The following is a 19566-nucleotide window of genomic DNA, read 5'->3' as shown; positions in this document are numbered from 1 at the left end:
GCTGTCCACTTCTTTTCACATTCGTCCTGGTTTTGCCTTTCCAGAGCCCTTCAAGAGTGTGAGCAGGTCCTGTTGCCATTCCCCAAGTTTTAGGGGAGTTCAAGTTTCCAGGGTTGAGTCTGGGGATGCTAACACTGAAATGCAGAAACATTGAGTAGAAAACAATTGTATGTGGTATCTGTATACCTTTGTAGGAATTGGGATGCTGAGGTAAAAATAATATGAGCAGCTGGTTTACTGAAATGGTACAGAAAATCCCCTGCATTGGGAGGTGGGTGTGTCCTTTGTTTTTTTTTTTTGGTCATATCTTTGGGATAAAATGTGTTAAAATGAATCTGTGCATGTTTTACAGGTAGCAACAGCAGAGCCTTCAACACCAATAGGCTTTTTTCATGTAAGACATAAAACATTTGACATGGAATGTACTATTAAAGCCAGACCAAGGGGGGAAAGGTATTCAAGGACTGATTTCCATTTCAAACTGCATTCTGGCACTTTGTACTCCAGCACCATTGGTGGATCAATATTTAATGCCCGGAGATTCTGGCTCTGCAGGAGTCATGTCAGGGGACCTCTAGAGCCAATCTGCTTGGGTAGAGGAGCGATAATTATTCATGGGCTCCTGCCTCTTGCTCCTTCTCTCGCACAGCCCCACTCTGCTGACTCAGTGCCTTATTCAGTCTTCTCTCCCTCTCTCCACTGCTGTAGCTGGACCCCTTTGCCTTCACCGCCTCTGAGAGCCTGCACATCCCACCATGGCTAAAACAGCAATGGGTAAGAAACCGCATCTCTTTTTCTTCAGCCACTACCAAGGCCACTATTTCCTAGGACCGCTGCCTACACTGGGTGATCTTCTCAGTGTGCCTGAATTTTGGAAAAAAATCAAGACAACGCTAAACATATTTTTAATTTCTTGGATTAGAAAAAAAGGGAGGGGGTGCGGGATCCCGGGGCTTTTTTAACGTCCCGAGATCAGATTAATTATTTGCTGGGGGGGGGTGGGCGTGGGGGTTGTCGGCACATAAGCACAGCCTAATTTTGAAACGGCTTTCATTATTTTAAATATGAATATATAGATTGCGGCATTTAAAAGGGAGAAGAAAAGAAAAAAGAAAAAAAAAAAAAAAAGGATACGAATTTTGGAAAGTTACCCCTGCTATCACACGCCTCCTGCCGCTCCCGTAGCCCCCGTTGGCCGGGGCCAGCGCTCCCCGCTGCTTCTGAAACGAGCCGCGACCCGCGGGGGGGTGAGGGGGGAGAAGAGGCGAGGGAGACGGGGAGGCACCACCTAGGGAGACCCGGCACCGGGGGGGTCAGGCCGGCACCGGGGCCGCGGTGCCGGCGAGGGGGCTGCGGCGGGGCGGGCACCTGCGGCGGCGCGCACTGCGGGCCGGCCGCGCCCAGCCGGCGCAAGGGGCTGCGGGGGGGCCGCAAGGAGCCGCCGCTTGCCCGCTGCCCGCACCTGCAGTCCGCCGGGGGGGCGGCTGAAGTAGGTCACCGCACCGCGCATAGCTGGTGTTTTCCACCAGTTCCCACTGGTTTTCGCTCCCCGGGGGCAGCTTGCAGGGCTGCTGTTACCGTGCGTTTTTCAGATCAAGCCAAGCATCCTCCCACCCCCCGCGGCCCCCCCACCCCGCTTCCCCGGGCAGCAGCCGCACCCTACGCCCCGCCGCCGCGGCTCGCCGCCCCCCCCTGGGCCCCGGGGAGCGGCCGGGCGGGGCGGGGCGGGGCGGGGCGGGGGCGCTGCGCGGTACCCGCCGCAGCCGCGGCCCCGGGGAGCCCCGCGCCCGCGGGTCCCTTGTCCTGGCGCCGGCGGCCGGCGCGACGGGCGGCAGCAGCCCGGCCCCGGCCCCTTTGTTCGAGGGAGGCTGGCGGGGTGGGTGGGGGAGCGGAAAATCGCACTGGAAGGGTGTGGGAGGGAGAGAAGGAGAACAGCCGTGGTGTCAGGCTGCTGAAAGCATCCAGACCATATTGCTCCTTGATTTTTCTTTTTTTTTAATTTTCTTTCTTTTTTTTTTTTTTGGGGGGGGGGGGGGGGAGAGTGAGGCAGGTTCTATGCTTGATGCATTCAAATTCTAGTTTACACAATCATTCACCATTAAAGTCACGCACACACAAATCCCACAAAATAAGGATGGAGAGCTCCGACACAATTATTACGCGCCCCCAAGAAGCAAATCCCATTCTGATTCCCATTCCGTGCGGACTCTGTTACCGCTCCTAATCACGTTACACAAAGTTACACCAAATTCTCCCGGCACTGGCTGTAACTGCTGCTGCTTTATACATTTATTTCCATGAATGCTGATGTTCCACTCCTGAGGAATAATCGGCATGGATTGCAAGCGTTTTAACCTGGCCATGGCACCCCTGGGAAGGAGGCATGAGGCAGCTGTAGACGCAAATAGAGGAGGGAGACAAGGGCTGTGGGAGCCTGGCCAGCCCTGCAGTGCCGAGCACGCCGTCCCCTCCCCACTGCAGCAATCTGGTAATCAGTATTGATAATTTGTAGTCAGTCGGAGACTTATCGCTGCAGAAGGCTCTGGTAGGAATTCTGTCACTAGGGAAGTAAAGGGCTCATCGGCCTACAGTTAATGATCTCGCAGCACATAAATATAAAGGTTTCTGCAGCCAGAGAGATGCCTGGAATCGTTAGGTTTGCCCAGAGACAAACTGGCTGTGTCACACCAGTTTGCCTATTAATACCTGATTAACAAGCTACATACACGAACCATAAAAAGCAATGTAACTACCTGGCTGGGGGTTCTAAAAATACTAGTTACAATGGCATTCAATTAAAAAATGGAAAATATATTATTAAAAGTGTCTTCCCTCCTTAAACTCACAGAGGCTGAGGATCCTTTTCACCATTTCTTTCGACTTTATTCTTCCTTGTTATATTTATTTGTAGAGAAAATTGGGATCTACACAGCCTATTAGAATAAGCCACTTTATTTCAAGAGTTTCTTCAAGGCAACAAATTTTAATTTCATACGGAAAAACAGATGCGTTCTCAGTCACACACATTTCCAGTTAGTGCTAACTAAGCTGCATTTGTTTTGTACTCAAGCTTAACCCAATAGACCACTGAAAGGACTACAGTGCCTGATTTTTTTCCCCTGTTGAGCACCGTATTTTGCAAAGTGGCAATAAAAGCCGGATCCTGCTGCCACTGAAGCCAACAGAACATTTCTAATCAGCTTAAGCTGGCCCACTGTTATGTTTCTGGCCCTGGTCCAGCAAGGCACTTAGCAGGTGTCTTTGAGTTTGAGCATGTGAATAGTCCTACTGGCTTTCGACAGTGTTCTTCACATAACTCAGGTTAGGCAGATGCTAAATACCTTGCTAAATCTGTGTATATATTCTGCCATAGAAGGCAAAATTAAGCCTCATTTTCTCCTAGGCTTTGTTAAATAAAAGGTTTTCAAGGAAAGCTCCTTTGGTTTACACAGGAATTTCAACAGCTACAAGAACTTCTGGAGCTCAGGACACTCTGGATGTTCATGAAGTTCTTTCTATTTAGTTTACATAGCATATGAATGATGTGTACCAGGCACACACACACACCCACCCCTATTATCTATATTTGTGCATCTTATTTTAAAATTTCATATGACATGACTGTACAGAAATTCTGGAGGCTTTTAAATCGCACCCTCCCCTTGATGCCATCTTCCAAATGAAATCTGGATTGTCTGGATGGACTCCTTCATATCTTATGCCCCCTGCCATACAGGATGTATGTTACATAAATCAGCAGCTTTTGCAGGTGGGGTCACTACAGACCTCATAGGCCATGGACCTGGTTGGATAAACTTTTAATTTAAATAATATTTATTATGAAAACATCTTCAGACAATTATCATACAGAAAGTCTAAGTCCCAATTACAGCTCTTATTTTATAGGAAGCTGTTTAACAGAAATACATGGGATATGTGTTAATAATGTGTTAAAAGGATTTTAATTCAGACTCCTTTTGAGATAGTCATGACTTCTGTGAGCTGATAAATGGCTGCGATTATGAGGGTATGGGGAATTCAGGCAGCCCCATGCTGCCTTCTTTGCATATCTCAGTAAGACTGATTAAACTGTTGTGAAAGTACTTCAGAGTTGTTCTGCTTTGTCATTTGCATATTAGTTACAAGCTCAGACCTCCATACTTAGCTTGATGGATGTTATGTCACTGCTAAACCTGTCTATTAACAGAGTACTACATTACTGGCTTATCTGGTATGTAAACATACACATAAAGTCATAAGTAAGTGTATGATTGTTGAGTTTAACTGGTTCAATTATTTTACTAACTAGACTTTTTTACTGCAAAGGGGTAAGCAATCTGCCTCTGATCTGCCAGTGCACTTAAACACTTGATTGATCTTCAACAACTGCACATGAGTAGTCATCTGGACATCAATGGCAGCAACAAGCTTCAGGTTAAACAACATATGGCTAAGTACCAGGCTGAACTTGGTCTGAACATGCTCCTTTCCATACTATGCAGTTTTTAGCAGAAGGTTTTAACATTTCCCTTTTATAAATAAATACAATTATTTCACTTTTATAAATAAATGAACACAAGCCAGTACTGAATTGTTTTCAACTGTCAGAAGATTATGTATCTGAATAGACAAATAGGAAATTACTTTAAGATGAGAATGAATGCAGACATTCAGAAAAGTTTATTGTCTTATAATGTTAGCAGAAATGTGATTTGACTGAGACACCATTGTTCCAAATTTTGTCAAGATCTAGCAGAAGAAACATTCCAATTAGTTTATTTTTCTGACAATTTTGATTACTAAGCTAATATAAAGTCGCTGGCAAGTACAGTTCACTGGAGAAATAAAGACTAGCACCTTTTCACATTCTTTTCCTGTTTTTAGAGTAGAGTACTCTTCCTGCTATTGAGAAATGAGGCGGTAATAATTTTTAAAACAGTCCCTATGGCTAAGAATTTATATTGCCTCATAGCAGTTCCTTACTTATCCTGTGAAGTGTACAGGCGGGAGGATGGAGCGTCATCTATTCCATCATCTTGTGGAAGAGATCCCATAATATGCTGAGGAAATAAAAACAAACTTCAGCAGCTTGAACACTTCCAAAATGTTCTCTCACACCCACCTCCATCATCTCTTTGTCCCAATACAAGGTCTATTTATACTAAAGGCTTCCCTGTTTAATAATGTATTCCAGTAATTCATTCATATTGATTTTGTCAATTTTAATTTCCTTCAATTAATTAATGAAGCCTGGATTTTTTAAAAATTTCTTTTGTATTTATACTACAGTAGTACATTTCTCTAGATCACATTTTGCGCAGCTATTTTTTACTATAAATACATGTGTAATGTAACCTCATGGTTATATTTTTTTCTCAGGAGACATTTATATTCATTTCTTTAGAAAAGAATTCTCCATTTTCAAATTAATAGCATTAATTTTTTAAAAAACTCATTACAGAAGAGAGATGGACACTCATATCCAGCAGTATATTTAGATAGCATTTTAGCCTTCAAAGACTATACAAAATTAACTAATTAATTCTCCTAAAAGCCTTCTGTGACAAGTAGACATTACTGTATAGTCTGAAACACAGACATCAGAGGGTTCCCACAACAGGTAGGTCTGGGCAATGCTTCACCTGTGCAGCATTTTCATGTAGGTCTAATTTAACTACCTTATTAGTGCATAGTCAAAAGGAACAAGAGAGGTTCTGCACTCCTGAAAAATATCAAGCCCTAGGTGTCTTCAAGTAGGCACCCTAAAATGGTGTCACTTCAAATGATTGACATAGTTGGAAAATTAACTCACTAAAAGCTTGCCACTAAAAGTGGCAAGAAAGCCACTGTTCAAACGTAAGGGACTGAGGGTGGCTCCTAGCCCTGTGACCAGTGGGCAACAACGTAGCTGGAAGTGATGTCCTCCAACAAGTCTCCTCACAGAGTGTGCTCCCCCCCAGGCTGTATATATGTTGAGTACCTTTACCTTTCAACTTGTGAGGCTTCAAAGCCCTTTTCCTGGCACCCTCACTAGTACTGCCCAGTGCTTTAAGAAGGAGCAAATGTTACATCGTGAACCAGCAGTGCTTGCCTAATTCTCAGTAACTACCTTCAAAAATCCAATGTTAGTTCTCCATGCAAGTCACCTTTATAAACAAAAAGTGTTGCTGTCATTAGGTGGCTAGTAGAGAACGTGTCTTCTTCAGCAGTATCCATAAAATGGATGGTAGATGGGTCAACTTTGCAAATGAGTCTTGCTTCATTGGAGCCAGCCGAGTTCAGCCACTAGCCTCAACACTATCAGCTGATCCTTAGCCCATGGGGACACAGACATTGGTAGCTGATTTGGAGGTACAGCTGGTATTCACGGTTCTTGCTAGGCTACACACCTCCTGCTATGAATAATGTGGATGCAGTCTGAGTTGTTGGTTTCCATTCAGTTTAAAAATACTTACTCTTGATCCCACTTGGAGATGTGAGTTCCCCTGTGAACACCAGCCAGCAATTCTACCTGGGACACATACCTCAATCCTGCGAGGTGCTGAGCACCCATGACTGCCGTGCAGGCAGTATCTGTTGCTCTGGTTGCTCAGCACTTTTCAAAACCAGAAAAAACTGCTTTGGAGACCTCAATCTGCACAGACCTGCATCCTCAGTCAAAAGAAAATGGACTAATGTAGAAATGCTGGCTCCTGGGAACAAAATATTCAAGACATTGTGTATCTAAGCAATACCAGCATACAAAGCTGCTCTGTAATTATTTCATTTTCTTTTGCATTTATTATGTTTTTCTTTTTCCTGTCTGCTAATACAGAATTTAACAAATGAAGTGAATTTAAGCTCTTTCTGCCAAGATGTGCAGTTTTAAACTGATGCACAGCATCTACACAAAACTTTAGTCTTTGATGAATACATTTAGAAATGTTATTTTTTTGAAGGTATAGCTGTCTAATCCAGGAAGGTCATAAATAAATTATAATTTATGCACTCATTCTAATACACAAAACCCATCAATGTTGTAGCAGTTATTGTGTGGAGAAACTGTGATCCTTCATGCACACAATCACAAAACAGGATTGCTGGGGTTTGGTGGGGTTTTTTCCACCAGTTTTGCCCAAGCAGGTCTTTAGTTTAGGGAGGTGACCGAGGACAGAGTCAGTAAAGCTCTGAGTCACCTGTGGCTTATGGTTGAACAGCACATTGATGAGGTCTACCCAGAGTAAATGTACTCACCACTCACTGACCCAGAGAGAAATGCAGGGGGGAATTGTGGGACTTCAACTATCCCTTGGGCGCTTCATCCATGCCTGCAGAGAAGCCCTGCTTCGATCTTCTCCATCATGGTGGGAGGAAAAAGAGGTGCCAATGGGTGCACTCCTGGCCTTCAGTCAAACAGCTGGTGGTTAGCCTCCGAGTGTGGTGCTGGATTGTCTCTGCTTGTCCTGCCTCTGCAGAGAACATCAGAGCCACCAAGCTGTGGCCTCTTTCCACCCTCCTATAGGAAGAACGTCATGGTGGAGTGAGGACAAGAGAGCACACAAGAGGAAGGATGACCTCCTCCTAGTAACTGGAAACCCTGGGTGTATGGTATCATCACTGGATTTTGCATGATACAGCAAAATAGAAACAGTTTCGGGAGCAGAAAGTAAAACTTGAGTTTCTTTGGGTGGCAGTTGAGACCCTTCAGCTTGGATCCCCTCATTTCTGAAAGAGATAGAACCCAGCTCTGGCATTTCCCTGTCGAAGGGGGTCACTGTAGACAGCTGTCCCAAAGGGCAGCAGTAAGACAGCCAGCAATGTTTCCCCACACCTGCATTTTAAAAGAAAGCAGTGGCTGTTCCTGCATTTGTGAAGGACCCTGTCCTATCTATGTGTGCCACATGCTGTCAGGTAATGGGCTACACAGATTTCTTCAGAGGACAGGGTCTGGGTTTGAAGAACACCCACTTCCCAGTGTTAGAGGATTAAACATATCAAGTCTGAGGCACCCTTGCTCGTACAAAAATGTAGCACCCTATAACACACCACCAATCTGAAGAGCACAATTTGTGGTATTTATGGATTTTCATGCTCTCTCTGCAGCCATGTGGGAATTTGCAAAATCTGTATTTTGAATGTAGAAGCCTGATTTTTTCTAAATATAATTTTAGGTATATAGCTCCTTTATTGGATTTGTCCCTTAATCATTTTATGACCTGACTTTCTCTACATTAAGATGGGGGTACTCTCACATACTAACCTCAGAGTTGTGGTTCAAGGTTGTGCTCCATACTGCATGGAAATGTGTAGCAATGCTCTCACATATGAGAAGCTGCAAAAATTCATGCTCATCAGATTAGGAAACAGAGCAATTTACCTTCTAAAGCTGTATTAGCATTCCGTGCTTTTCAGGCAGTTCTCATAATCCTTAGGGAATCTTTTAGGTAAAGAAAAAGTAACAAACTGTGTATATTTTATACTACTTATTGGTGTAGAAGTCTACAAATTGAGAATTTACCTTAAACTAAAGTATACTTTATCTGAAGCTGGCTAAAGTACCCTTAGATGCTTTTTTACATTTAAATATATTCATTAGTCAGTAAGTGTCTAGGTAGCTATAAATTTTGATGTTGATACTGTCTTTGACCCTTTCTAAAGTTATTGAAAACATAAATTGTCCTTTTGGCTTAAGATTTCTGATATACACCTGTTCAAATTCATCCTCTGGTTTCCACTAGGATGATCTCCCGATGTGATTTCATTGGCAAGGCTCCCTGAAGTGTGTAATGTTATTACTGTTATTATTATTTTTTCCTTTTCAAAAGACTGTAGAGACCACAGCCAGGTTAAACGTGCAAAAAATTTTTTGCCTACATTTGTATCTAAAAGTGCAGCAAAAATTAAATTTTTGGGGTTACTAGTATTTTTGTACTGCCAATCCTTCAGTTACCTGGATGAAACTGTAAGAAACATGTGCTCCTAGGAAATCTTTTAATTCAAAATGAATGCATGAATCAAGCTGTATAATTTTTCAAAGATTTTTTTTGGAAGAGAAATTCACTTCTGTAACCCATTTTATTAGTCTTTACTAAATATCAAATTTAACTGTTTTGGTATATTTGTTTCTTACATCATTCATGTGAAAAGAAAGAGCAACCGATGTCACTCAGCATTCATGTTTATAGTCACTTGAATATACAGTCTTTGTCTCTAGGTACTGGCATTTATTCAATTTATGTATATGTAATATAAAAGACTACTTCTAAGCTAATATATTTTTGAAATTTTTAGATATTTTTTGATGCTGTCAAAACTGCAGTCAAGGAGCTTTCAATACTATAGGTTGTAGATAGGAAAGAAGCTCATGCTCACTGTGGTTTAAAAACAGAAATGTTTAATCTTTGTCAACAGAACACTTGTTCTCAAAGCAAATAGCTTCCTGCTGTGGAAACTATGATCTACCTCTAAACATTATTTTCCCAGTAAAATATAAATAATAACTTCTTAAGAAAAATAATAGTAAGATATTTATTTTAATCTGCATTGAGGATTCAAGTTATTCCATTCTGAAGTGCATTCACATTTTTTGCAGTGAAACATTAAGGGAAATATCTTACTTAGGGAATCATACTGCATTAGATTAACAGTGTAAAGAATTTTACCTTTTAGTGGTGGGAGGCCTGAAAAGCAGGTTTAAACATGACAGAAGTACTTTTAAGCGTTCTGCAGAATTGTAATTATCAGTTTGCGTAGCTTGGCAATGCTGTTCCAGAGGTCTTGGCTCTGCTGGCATCCTGATTTCTGCAAAAAGGATGTGAACGGCACTGTCAAGGGTAAAAAATTGCAATATTGAGAATAAATACTGAACCCTGGTAGAAAATTCAAGGCATTTAGAGAAGCAAATAGGAGTTATCTACAACACAAAGATTACAAATTTACATATAGTACATTTCTATGTAGATACACAGATATGATTTTCTAGATTAAAATAAAACATTAAGAAAAAGTACCCTGGAAACAGAATATTATATCAGATGGACCTTAGTCTGTCCCTGAACTGCTACTCTAATATTTTTCTAGTCTTTTAGTGTCATTTACATATTAAAGGAAAGTCTGAGCTAGCAGTCAGGAAGGTTTCTTTTCCAGATGACTCTGAACTTTCTTGTGAACAATCTGCTATCCTAATCAGAGTTTTCCATCTGCTTCTTCCCCACCACCTACTGATTTCCAGCCCCAATCTGTTTCCTTGGTACCCATCCCCTCATTTTCTCAACCCAGTCTCATTATCCAGTCAGTCATTGTGTCACCCTCATTCCTGGTCCAGTTTCAATCATCCCACCCCCTCATCTCCTGACTGACTTTACCTTCTTTTTTTTTAATTATTTATTTGTTTTTTAAATCATCTGCTCTCGGCAGTTTCTTCTATCAGGCAAATTCAGCTATTGTTCCTTCATGCAGCCCTTCTGATAATCCTTCACACTTCTGTGGGGCCAGAAGAGGAGGAATTAAGCCCACAGGATAGTTGTTTCCTCTTCTTTTTCCAGTTTCCACCATTCCTCTGGTCCACAGCAAACAGGAGGAGCAGTCCTTGAAGCATCGCTCTCAGCCCATGGGAATTAGTCATGTCCAGCACAAAGTGTCTTCAGAGAAATTGGCTGTAAAGCTTGGACATGTCTCTCCCAGCCATGGCTGAATCCTGAAATCACATACTTCAAATACTTATTCTACAGCCAGGCCTGGGCAGGTTTTTCAAATGAGGAATGATTTCCTGGCACAAAGTGATAGAGCCTTTCAGACAAATAGAGTAAGTGCTTATTTAGTTCACCCTAGTCAACTTCCCAGAAACAGTGAAATGATTTTTGCTAAAAGCTTCTCCAAAATTCACCAAGAGGCAGCCCTCCAGCCAAGAAAACTGTAGGGCAGATCATTGTAATTTAACAAAGTGATGTTCAGTGGAAGGAGGACGCCCGTATTTTCTAATGCAGTGGAAGAAATAAAAGTGGAAATAGCAATGGCTCACTGTGGTGTGTGGTCAGGCATTTAAGTGGCTAAGATATGCAAAGGCCAGGAACACCAGTCTGGCTAGAATTAGATCCTAAACCAGTGGAAACCTATGGTAGTAGACCCATGTCGATTTACAGCTGATTAACCTATTTTTCCCCCTTTTAAATCTCCTGAAGGATCAGCTTAGGAAGGAAACATTTCCTTTATTATTTTGAAAAGTCATATAAAAGCCAGATACACTAATTAAGGAGAATTTGATTATGCAGGAAAAGAGGCTTTTTTATATGGGAAAAAGAATTTGATTATACAACAAAAAAGAAAAAGCAAGCCGTTATGAGTTGACATTTGTGTAACTCCAGCTCCTGCTACTTTTAGAAGATAATGAAAAATAGGATGGGCACACCAGTCCTGGAAGTTTGATAAGTTTGTTATAAAGAACCGCCTGAACAACACAGAAGAAGTTCTGATTTGCCTTTAATGACAGACCGTTGATGCTGAGATATGCTGGTGCACAATGCACCTTTTTTATTCTAAATGAGCCAAGCACCCTCACAGCAGAGCCCCACAGAAATCAATGAAGCATCTCTGCAGGGATCAGCTCCTCATGTGGTTAATTTAGTAACAGAGTGGTGTCTCTGGGTTTATCAAGATCCTCTTCTGTGTAAGTGAAGGCCAGTACTGCAGAAAAACAGAGAAACAGATAGATATATAGCTACAGAGAGGTAAATAAAGTGACAGAACAAATGAATTCTAGAAATCTTCAGTAATATTTCAGAACAGGGTAAAAATCACTAAATTGAAAAACAATGTAAAAGAAGGAAGGAGAAGAGAAAGATGAAGAACAGAGGTGGACCATGAAAGATTTAATTGGGAGCAGTCTCATTACTGGAAGTCCACATAAATTGTTATAACATAGACATTTATTCTACATCTTCAAAAATCAATGTATTTCTATCATGCAAACCTGAGCAAAGCTACTTAAAACAGAGTTCACTTTCTCTGAACAATGGTTCCTGTTCTAGTTTTATCGTAGCATCAACTGTAACAAAAATATCCCATCAGCAAATGTTCTCTTTCATCCAATTTAATAAATTCTGAATAATATACTAATTTCTTTGCACCATCAGCATGGTTTCAAAGAAGAGGCCATCATTCTTTATTTTTCTTTTCTCATTCATTTTACACATCTTCTGATTAAAGTACTCAATAATATTTATAATCTGTGCTTAACTATGATAAATTTTAACAATATGCTGCTGAGTGGTATCATTATTTTCTTAATGGAGGCAATCAAATGTTTTAATATATGCATAAAGACATGGCAGGATACAATAGCAGAAATATGAATCAGGTGATTAGTAATAATGCCTGCATAGATGGTTCAGTGAAAGATCATGCAGAAAAATCTAAAAGCCACAGAATAACATATATGTGACGAATAATGCAAAAATTTCATCTTAGAAAGCCCCCCAGAAAGCATCTATTGGATAAAACTTAAATGCACCAAAGTCAAAGAGGACTTTTTGTTTGACTTAAAACAAGGCTAGTATTTCATCTGTGAATGATCTGATTGCTAGTAAAACAGTATTAATCAGCTCAAGATCAGGACTGGCAAAAACGTCCAACTATTGTAATTAGTTTTACTGGGAGTTAGGAGAAGTTCATGACAGTTGAATGATGCAGGACATGGGCCATATCTTCTAGATGGGCTTCTAGGGGACCACTGATAAATGGCCACAGCTCAATGGGTGCTCAAGCTGAAGTTTATTGAAACATACATGCTTTGCATGTGCTTTTTCCCATAATGTCCCATTAAATAAATGTCTCAGATTTATTTTATGGTCTGGATTAGGTCCTAAGTTTGACGTATATAAAGGTTTTCAATTGTGCCAATTTCTGGTTAAAATAGGCACATTTATATCCACATACTCTATTTCCAATATGATTTTACAGTTTTGCTCAATAACAAAACTTGCAGAGACACCAGATTTGTTGTGTTACTTGAGTTAATACTCACTGATGACCAGGCTGCTATTTTGTTTGCAACGGTTCCAAGAATGGAATGATCATTTAGACTCCACAAGCTATACAAAATCTTCCCAATGAGGCAAAGCCAAAATGTAAAAGAATAATTTCAACCCTTTTTATTTGCTTTTATGTATCTTTTGTATTGCCTGTGTCTATTCTATATGGTTTATTGCTTGCTTTCCAAGCAAGCTTAAATGCTGAGAGAATTTTTACCAGATCTGAAAGGTTACTTGGAAGACTGCATTTCAGAAAGAGGCAGGATGACTGGAGAAATGGCCTATGGTGATGGCCACATCTGAAGTCCAAGAGCTGAACATCTGCAGTTTCTTCCTAGTGACAGCCCAATGAGGTGCTCTTGGAATGTGGCAAAAGGAAACCGTGAGGTTCTTTTGCAAGAGAAGAAGTAGGATGGAGGGCAGCAAGTGAATGAGTGGTTGGGGGAAGAGCCAGGAAGGGATCCTGAGGGATTTGGTTCTGTAATGTGATGGGGATGAGCTCACCAAAAGTCTGCAGCTAATGTGCAAATCCTGAATGATAGCCATGGTGCAGAGGTCCAGTGAGATGGGATGGATTTTTGTTAGGACAGCAAACACTAAAAGATGTGAATAACGAAGAGGAGTACAGCTGGGGCTCTAAGTTGCTAGTAAGCCCTCCCTCCTGCAATGGCACACATAAAATTGAGCTCACTTTGGGAATCGAACTATGGAGAAACTGGTTGGAAGGACGTCTAGAAATTATCTAGCCTGTCCTGTTTGAGGAGGGACCATCATCACTTTGTTTAGCCAGCTCCTGAATGGATGATCTCACAACTTCCCAAGCCACAATTTGTAGCTGTTGTTCCTTCTGTTATCTGGAAGAGTTTGGGTCTGTCATTTCACGGATCTTTCCTCCAAATAGTTGCGAGCAGCTAGTATATTGTCCCTTAGCCACCTCTTTGCCAAACTGAACAAACCTGGCTGCCTCCACCACCCCTTTACAGGCCACATGCTTCAGGTCCCTCACCTTCCTGGTAGCTCTCCACTAGACCTTCACCTGTTCCTCCATGTCCCTCTGAAATTGTGGGTCCCAAAACTGGGTGCAGTACCTCAGGTGCAGCTCCACAGCAGCTAACACTTTCAACCACTGGTGAACCCAATGTCCCCTCCTGTTGATTCGCACACGCTGCTGGTTCTGGCCTGCTTCCTTTCTCCATTTTCCCCATCTGACCCCTTTAAAAGAAAGATGGAAGAAATAGCAAAAAAACTCTTCCTTGTGAGACTTTCAGAGCCAACCTACTTATGCTGAATTTATTTCTGTAAATTTACTTTTTTAAAAAAATCACTGCCCAGTATCCATTCTTGTTTTGGTGCTTAGGCTTCATCTTTCAGCACTGACAATCAGGAGTTTACATAGCATCACACTGAAACATCATCTGAATTTTCACTTGGGCATCTGTACTCTCTTTGGGACTGTGTAGAAGACTAACAGAAAATTATCTTATGTCTTTAAATGCTATGAAAATAGATTTTCATGGTGAACGTGTTGAACACTGAAATGTCTAGAAGTAGCCCCAGTTTCTAGATTTGGGGACTAGCCAAAAGATGCTTTTCCAAGGAGATAATGCCAAATGAAAAGATGAATTTTACAGAATCAGCTTTCAACATGGTTGATCAGGGAGTTGCTGTCATCTTTGCTTACTCTGTGCAGTGCTTTCAAAGTCCTTCAAAACCTAAAGTCATTATTTTTGAACCAAAGGATTTCTCCAAAGATAAACACCCCTTTGACAGGCGTCCTGCGTAGGGAGACTTTCTTAAATTAAGGACAAAATTTCCCTAAACCCAGAAATTCAGTCCTTTGGAATAACTTTTAATTACATAAATGCAGCCCCTTGCTCTAACATATACTCTCAAATTTGTATAAAAGCATTTAAATTTCTATAACCTTCATTATAAAAAAAGGGAGTTAAGCTATACAGTATAATGCACCCAAGTATAAAACAGAGTATCAGGGCATCTGCAACACAGGTTCCATTATCACAACTCCATGGGTTTAAAGCAAAATCCTCTACAAATACGAGTTACATCAACAGGCAAACTCTAATATCAGAATTATTATACAGAAATTTAAAAGTCATTTACTAAGAGCTTATTTTGTTCTGGCATTCAAATTTAAAATATTGTTGTTAATTAACGCAATTACAATGTGTATACCATTGTCTGTATTATTGCAAGGGTAGGAATCCTTCATTTTTAAGTAATCTACTTACATATGTCATTTGCAACTGTGTATAGAAAGCAAACTAATGCCTTTATTCAAACTGATGAGACATCCTTATTTCTAAAATGTCCCACAACATTAAAATTCTATTCAAAACCCAGAAGAAATTTGGATTTTTCAAACTGTCTCCTTTCATTGTCTTTTGCATTTTGACATTTAGTCGGTAGTCATGGCAGCCACTAAGAGTGATTGTGTAGTATAAAGATGCAGTTACACATATTTGGCTTTGGGTTAAGTACATCAAATATACGTGGATTGCTCAAAATCAACCAGTAAATGTTTGTGAAAAAAGCTTTATATAGATACACATTTATGTATACATATATATATAAACCAAATAATGATTGTTTCTATGCGTTTGCTATTCAGACACTATAAAATGGGTCTCTAGTCGATATGAAATGCTTAGTTTGAGGGGTACCTTCCACGGCCCTCACAGTAGCATATTGTCTGTAAAATGGATTCTCCTGGTAATTATGATGTGAAAATAATTGCAATATGTTCTGCACTCAATGAAATGACTCAGCAAGCAAGGAATACCTTTAATTACTGGAATGTAAAGATCAAGAGTCCAACCCTATTGCAAATTATAATTGCATTTATCCCATACAATATAAACAAAAATTTTTACTTAGCTGACTGCCCTCAGTATTTTCTTTGCCTAAAGCAAAAAAAATGCACCTTGCAATTTAATTTTCTTATTGTTTTCTGAGTCTTAAATTAAGACTAATATTTTGATCAGTTCAAAGCACAATTTTTTAAATACTGGAAGATGTCAAAGATACCTGCACTTTGGAGTGGCAGAGGCTGTGTATTACTGAGGGTTGTGGTTACAACCCTCACATGAGTTATAAAAGGAAGACACATTTTATATCTGACTTACAGTTCTATTAAAATCACATGTATATCTGATCCCAGAAGAATAGCAAGGACCAGCCTGCCACTGAGAACTGGCACCATAGCAATGCATCTCTGTTCCCTTGACTGAGGTACTCCACAACAGCTGAGGCTCCCTAAATCATGAAAACAGAAAAAGTTGGGGGTTTTACCCATTCTTTTTTAACTGCCTGCTTTGCTAAAGCATCTTGGGCCATTCCTTTGCTTGATGCTGTATTAATGGCTTGCTTTTAGAACATGTGGGTAATTGTGCAAAAAATTTGCTCTCTCAAGAAGCTTAGTATGGCTCTTAGAACAATTTGACTGTAATCTCAGTCCAAAGACGGGGGAGGGATTTCATAACCTAATTGAAATAATATTAGTACAAATCCAGAAAGGATCTACTGTGTCCAGGTGAAAAGGAACAGTAACAGAACTGCCATTCTCTCTGGGCATTATAATATACAGCCGCCATGGAATAAAATGACATCATGTCAGTGGGTGATGCATGGCCAGGTCATGCAAGACCGGGAAGAGTTTGCTGAGCCTACATAAAGGGATTGTCAGGCTGATGCAAAATTAAGTCAGTGGAAGCCTCTGAAGAGATCATTGGAAAAAAATGAATAAATGCCACTCTTCCAAACATACATGGCTGAGGGTGAGATTCAGAAAAATAAAAGAAATGCTGGCAGCTAGCTCCATCACACTGTGCTCTAGTAACCCAGTCTTACTGTGCTACAACAGAACCCACAGCATGATTTGTACCTTGGGAAGATGCTGTTTGATCATAGTAGGCTGCATAACTAAACCATTGCTGTTCTATTTCATCATACTAGATTTGCATCCTCAGTCTAGGGGCTTCACCAGCCAGCACCCATTTTGCCTGCAGCACTCTCAGAAAGACTGCCTGTGAGGTGTCACTCATCCAGAAATCAGAAGACCTGTGTTCTCCATGAAGCTTCCCTACAGAGCGGTTCTGTGACCTGAGGCAGGTTTTTTTTCACCTCTGGGTCATTTCTCCCCAGCATCCCATGCCTGTCTTTCTCATTTATGCCATAAGCTCTTTGTCCTAGGGTGTTCATATCAGACATGTTTGTGCAGAAAGTAGTGCAGATCTCAGCTGGGCCTCCATATGTTCCCACAACACAATAATGAGATGATCTTAAAAGAGTTCCAGCAGACAGCAGCCGTCTCTGATAGCCTAGACCCTGAGTGCTGGGTGCTCCAGGGGAAGCTGGTGAGCTCCACATGAGGACTCAGAATTGCACTTCCCACGTAGTGCTGGGATCAGCAGCAAGCTTTAGGCATGCTGCCATTGTGGTGGCTGACACCTGCACGCCAGGGCTGCCAGGGCAAAGCAGGCTTCCTGCAGGCTCTGCAGCTTCCAAGCTGTAACCTAGTCTACCCCACACCACACTTACAAAGACACCGAAGAAGTACTACCTCCTTTGCAAGTCCTTTCCTGGTGCCTCAACCACCAGCATGGCCCCAGGACCAAGCCAAGCACCACTGTTTTGCAGCCAGGAGACAGCATGGCTCGGGGGGGTCCTGAGCACTACACAGCCACTTCTGAGGGAAGGATCATGAATCTGGGGGTTGTCCTGCTGCAGGGGAGTCCTGAAGCAAACTCTACTAGGCTGCTGTTACAGCAGGCTAGTACAGGTGGTAGCCCCAGATCTCAGAAATGCTGAGGCAAGATAAGCTGTGTACAGCAGGGCTGGGATGGGTGCATGGGGGAGAGCCTTTGAGAAGCCTTCTGTTTCTCTGGCCTTCACACATGAATGTTAGCAGGCCTGAAAACACTGCTTTTAGCCTGAATGAAGGCTGAGTTTCTGGTTCAGTGCTGCTTACCAGGCGGGATCTTCAAAGCCATGTTAGTGGAAGTTTTGGAGTGAAATATCTGTCTTTTTAAGCTGTTTGATATGTAACCTGTCTCAGAAGTAGAAGAGTTTTAACAGCTTTGTGCACTGGCAAAAGGATTTGTCACAACACTTCAAGCATATGATGAGAAGGAGATACGTTACACACAATGAGTATTAAATCCTGGAAAGGAAATCTGCCCATTCAGAAATTCCAGGGCTTAAGGTTTTGATTCTTAAATCATTCACATAAGACTCTGGTGATGTCTCAGGGGATAGGGATTTTTCTTGAGAACAGGAAAACTAATGATAGGATCAGACCCAGAATGATATATGCAGAACCATTGCTACTACTCTATCACTAGTCCTAAACTAGAAGTAAAACTGAAGATTTTTCTGTACAACAAGACAGAGCCAAGCTTGCTACAATACCAGTCAAAAGAGACTGTTTTCCCCTGTGTGCAGGTATGTAACAAAACCAACAGTCCTCAAACAGGTCAGATGAGTCAAGTTAGGAGGGCAGTTTCCTCCTGGTGCAGCTGCCACAGCCTATTCCCTTGATCTTTTTCCATCTAGTCCACATTCAGGAAAGTCTTTTTGGTTCACATCACCCCATAGCTGAATTCCTGCAGTCTTCTGTGCTTTACACATGACAGCAGATAGTGGAATGGTTACTGTACGAGGCTGCCTCTCACACTTGGGTGATAATAGTGTATCAGGAATTATCTATGGCTGTGGTGGCCTCTTACGAAGGTAGGCGTAAGTCCAGCAGCTTAAACATCAGCATCCTGCTAAAGCATCTGAAGAACAGGGGCTGAACTTCTCCGCAAAAAAATTAAACAGTTATTTTTGGTTAACCAGCAGGAAGTAAAGCTGTCTTAGGAGTACTGTAGCCTTTGAGTTTACTCCTTGCTGTTCATCCTCTCCATTGCCTTCAAAGTCTGTTTTGGTAGCTCAGATCCTTTCCTCCGTAAAAAGCTCAATGGGAAGAGAACTGGAGGAAGAGAGAAGTGGTGTGGAGGAAGGGAGAGAAATAGGGTGGGATATTACTTGAAAAAATTGCAAAGGCAAAGCACACCTTAAAGAAGGAGGCCTTCTCCCCTTGGGAGAAAAAAATGTGGAATTTCACCCTGGCTGAAGTTTCCTGAAGTTCAAATGGATTTCAGGAGGGCCACAGACCTCTGTATTAGCATTGGGCAATGTTGCCTCCTCCTCAGTCCCAGAGGGCTGTTGGAACTGAACTGCTAAGGGATTCCTCATGCCAGTGTGATGCACTGGCTCTCCAAAGGGGTGGCCCAGAAGAAAAAGAGCAGCATCTGTTTCTGCCACTGCTACAGACAAGTTTCTGCAGAGCTGGAGAAGCTTACCCACAGCTTTCTCGTCTGTTCTTCCCATGTTTCCACCAGCATGCAGTGTGGTGAGGCTGTCGGGGCCCTGAGTGCACCAACAGGCTCTGGACAGGCACATGTCTGTATTCCCTGCACACTGCAAGGAAGTGTATGCGTTTTCATTTCTTTAAACAGGCACTACAGTCTGACCCAAGACTCTCTAATAGTGACTATGG

The 19566-nt window shown here is 41.7% G+C and overlaps 1 protein-coding gene across 1 annotated transcript in view; it reads left to right on the top strand.

The window, feature by feature from the left end:
• Positions 1-515: 515 nt before the first annotated feature.
• STMN2 (stathmin 2) overlaps positions 516-19566 on the top strand; it is a 41342-nt gene continuing 22291 nt past the window's right edge. Inside the window, exon 1 of the mRNA XM_056333616.1 lies at positions 516-774. Within this exon, the coding sequence (XP_056189591.1) occupies positions 756-774 (19 nt within the window). The 5' untranslated portion in view covers positions 516-755. The remainder of the gene's footprint in view (positions 775-19566) is intronic.

This window comes from Falco biarmicus, chromosome 3 (assembly GCF_023638135.1).
Source record: "Falco biarmicus isolate bFalBia1 chromosome 3, bFalBia1.pri, whole genome shotgun sequence".
Lineage (NCBI taxonomy): Eukaryota > Metazoa > Chordata > Aves > Falconiformes > Falconidae > Falco > Falco biarmicus.
The sequence above is the reverse complement of the archived record's forward strand: the minus strand, read 5'-3'. Positions and strand labels throughout refer to the sequence as shown.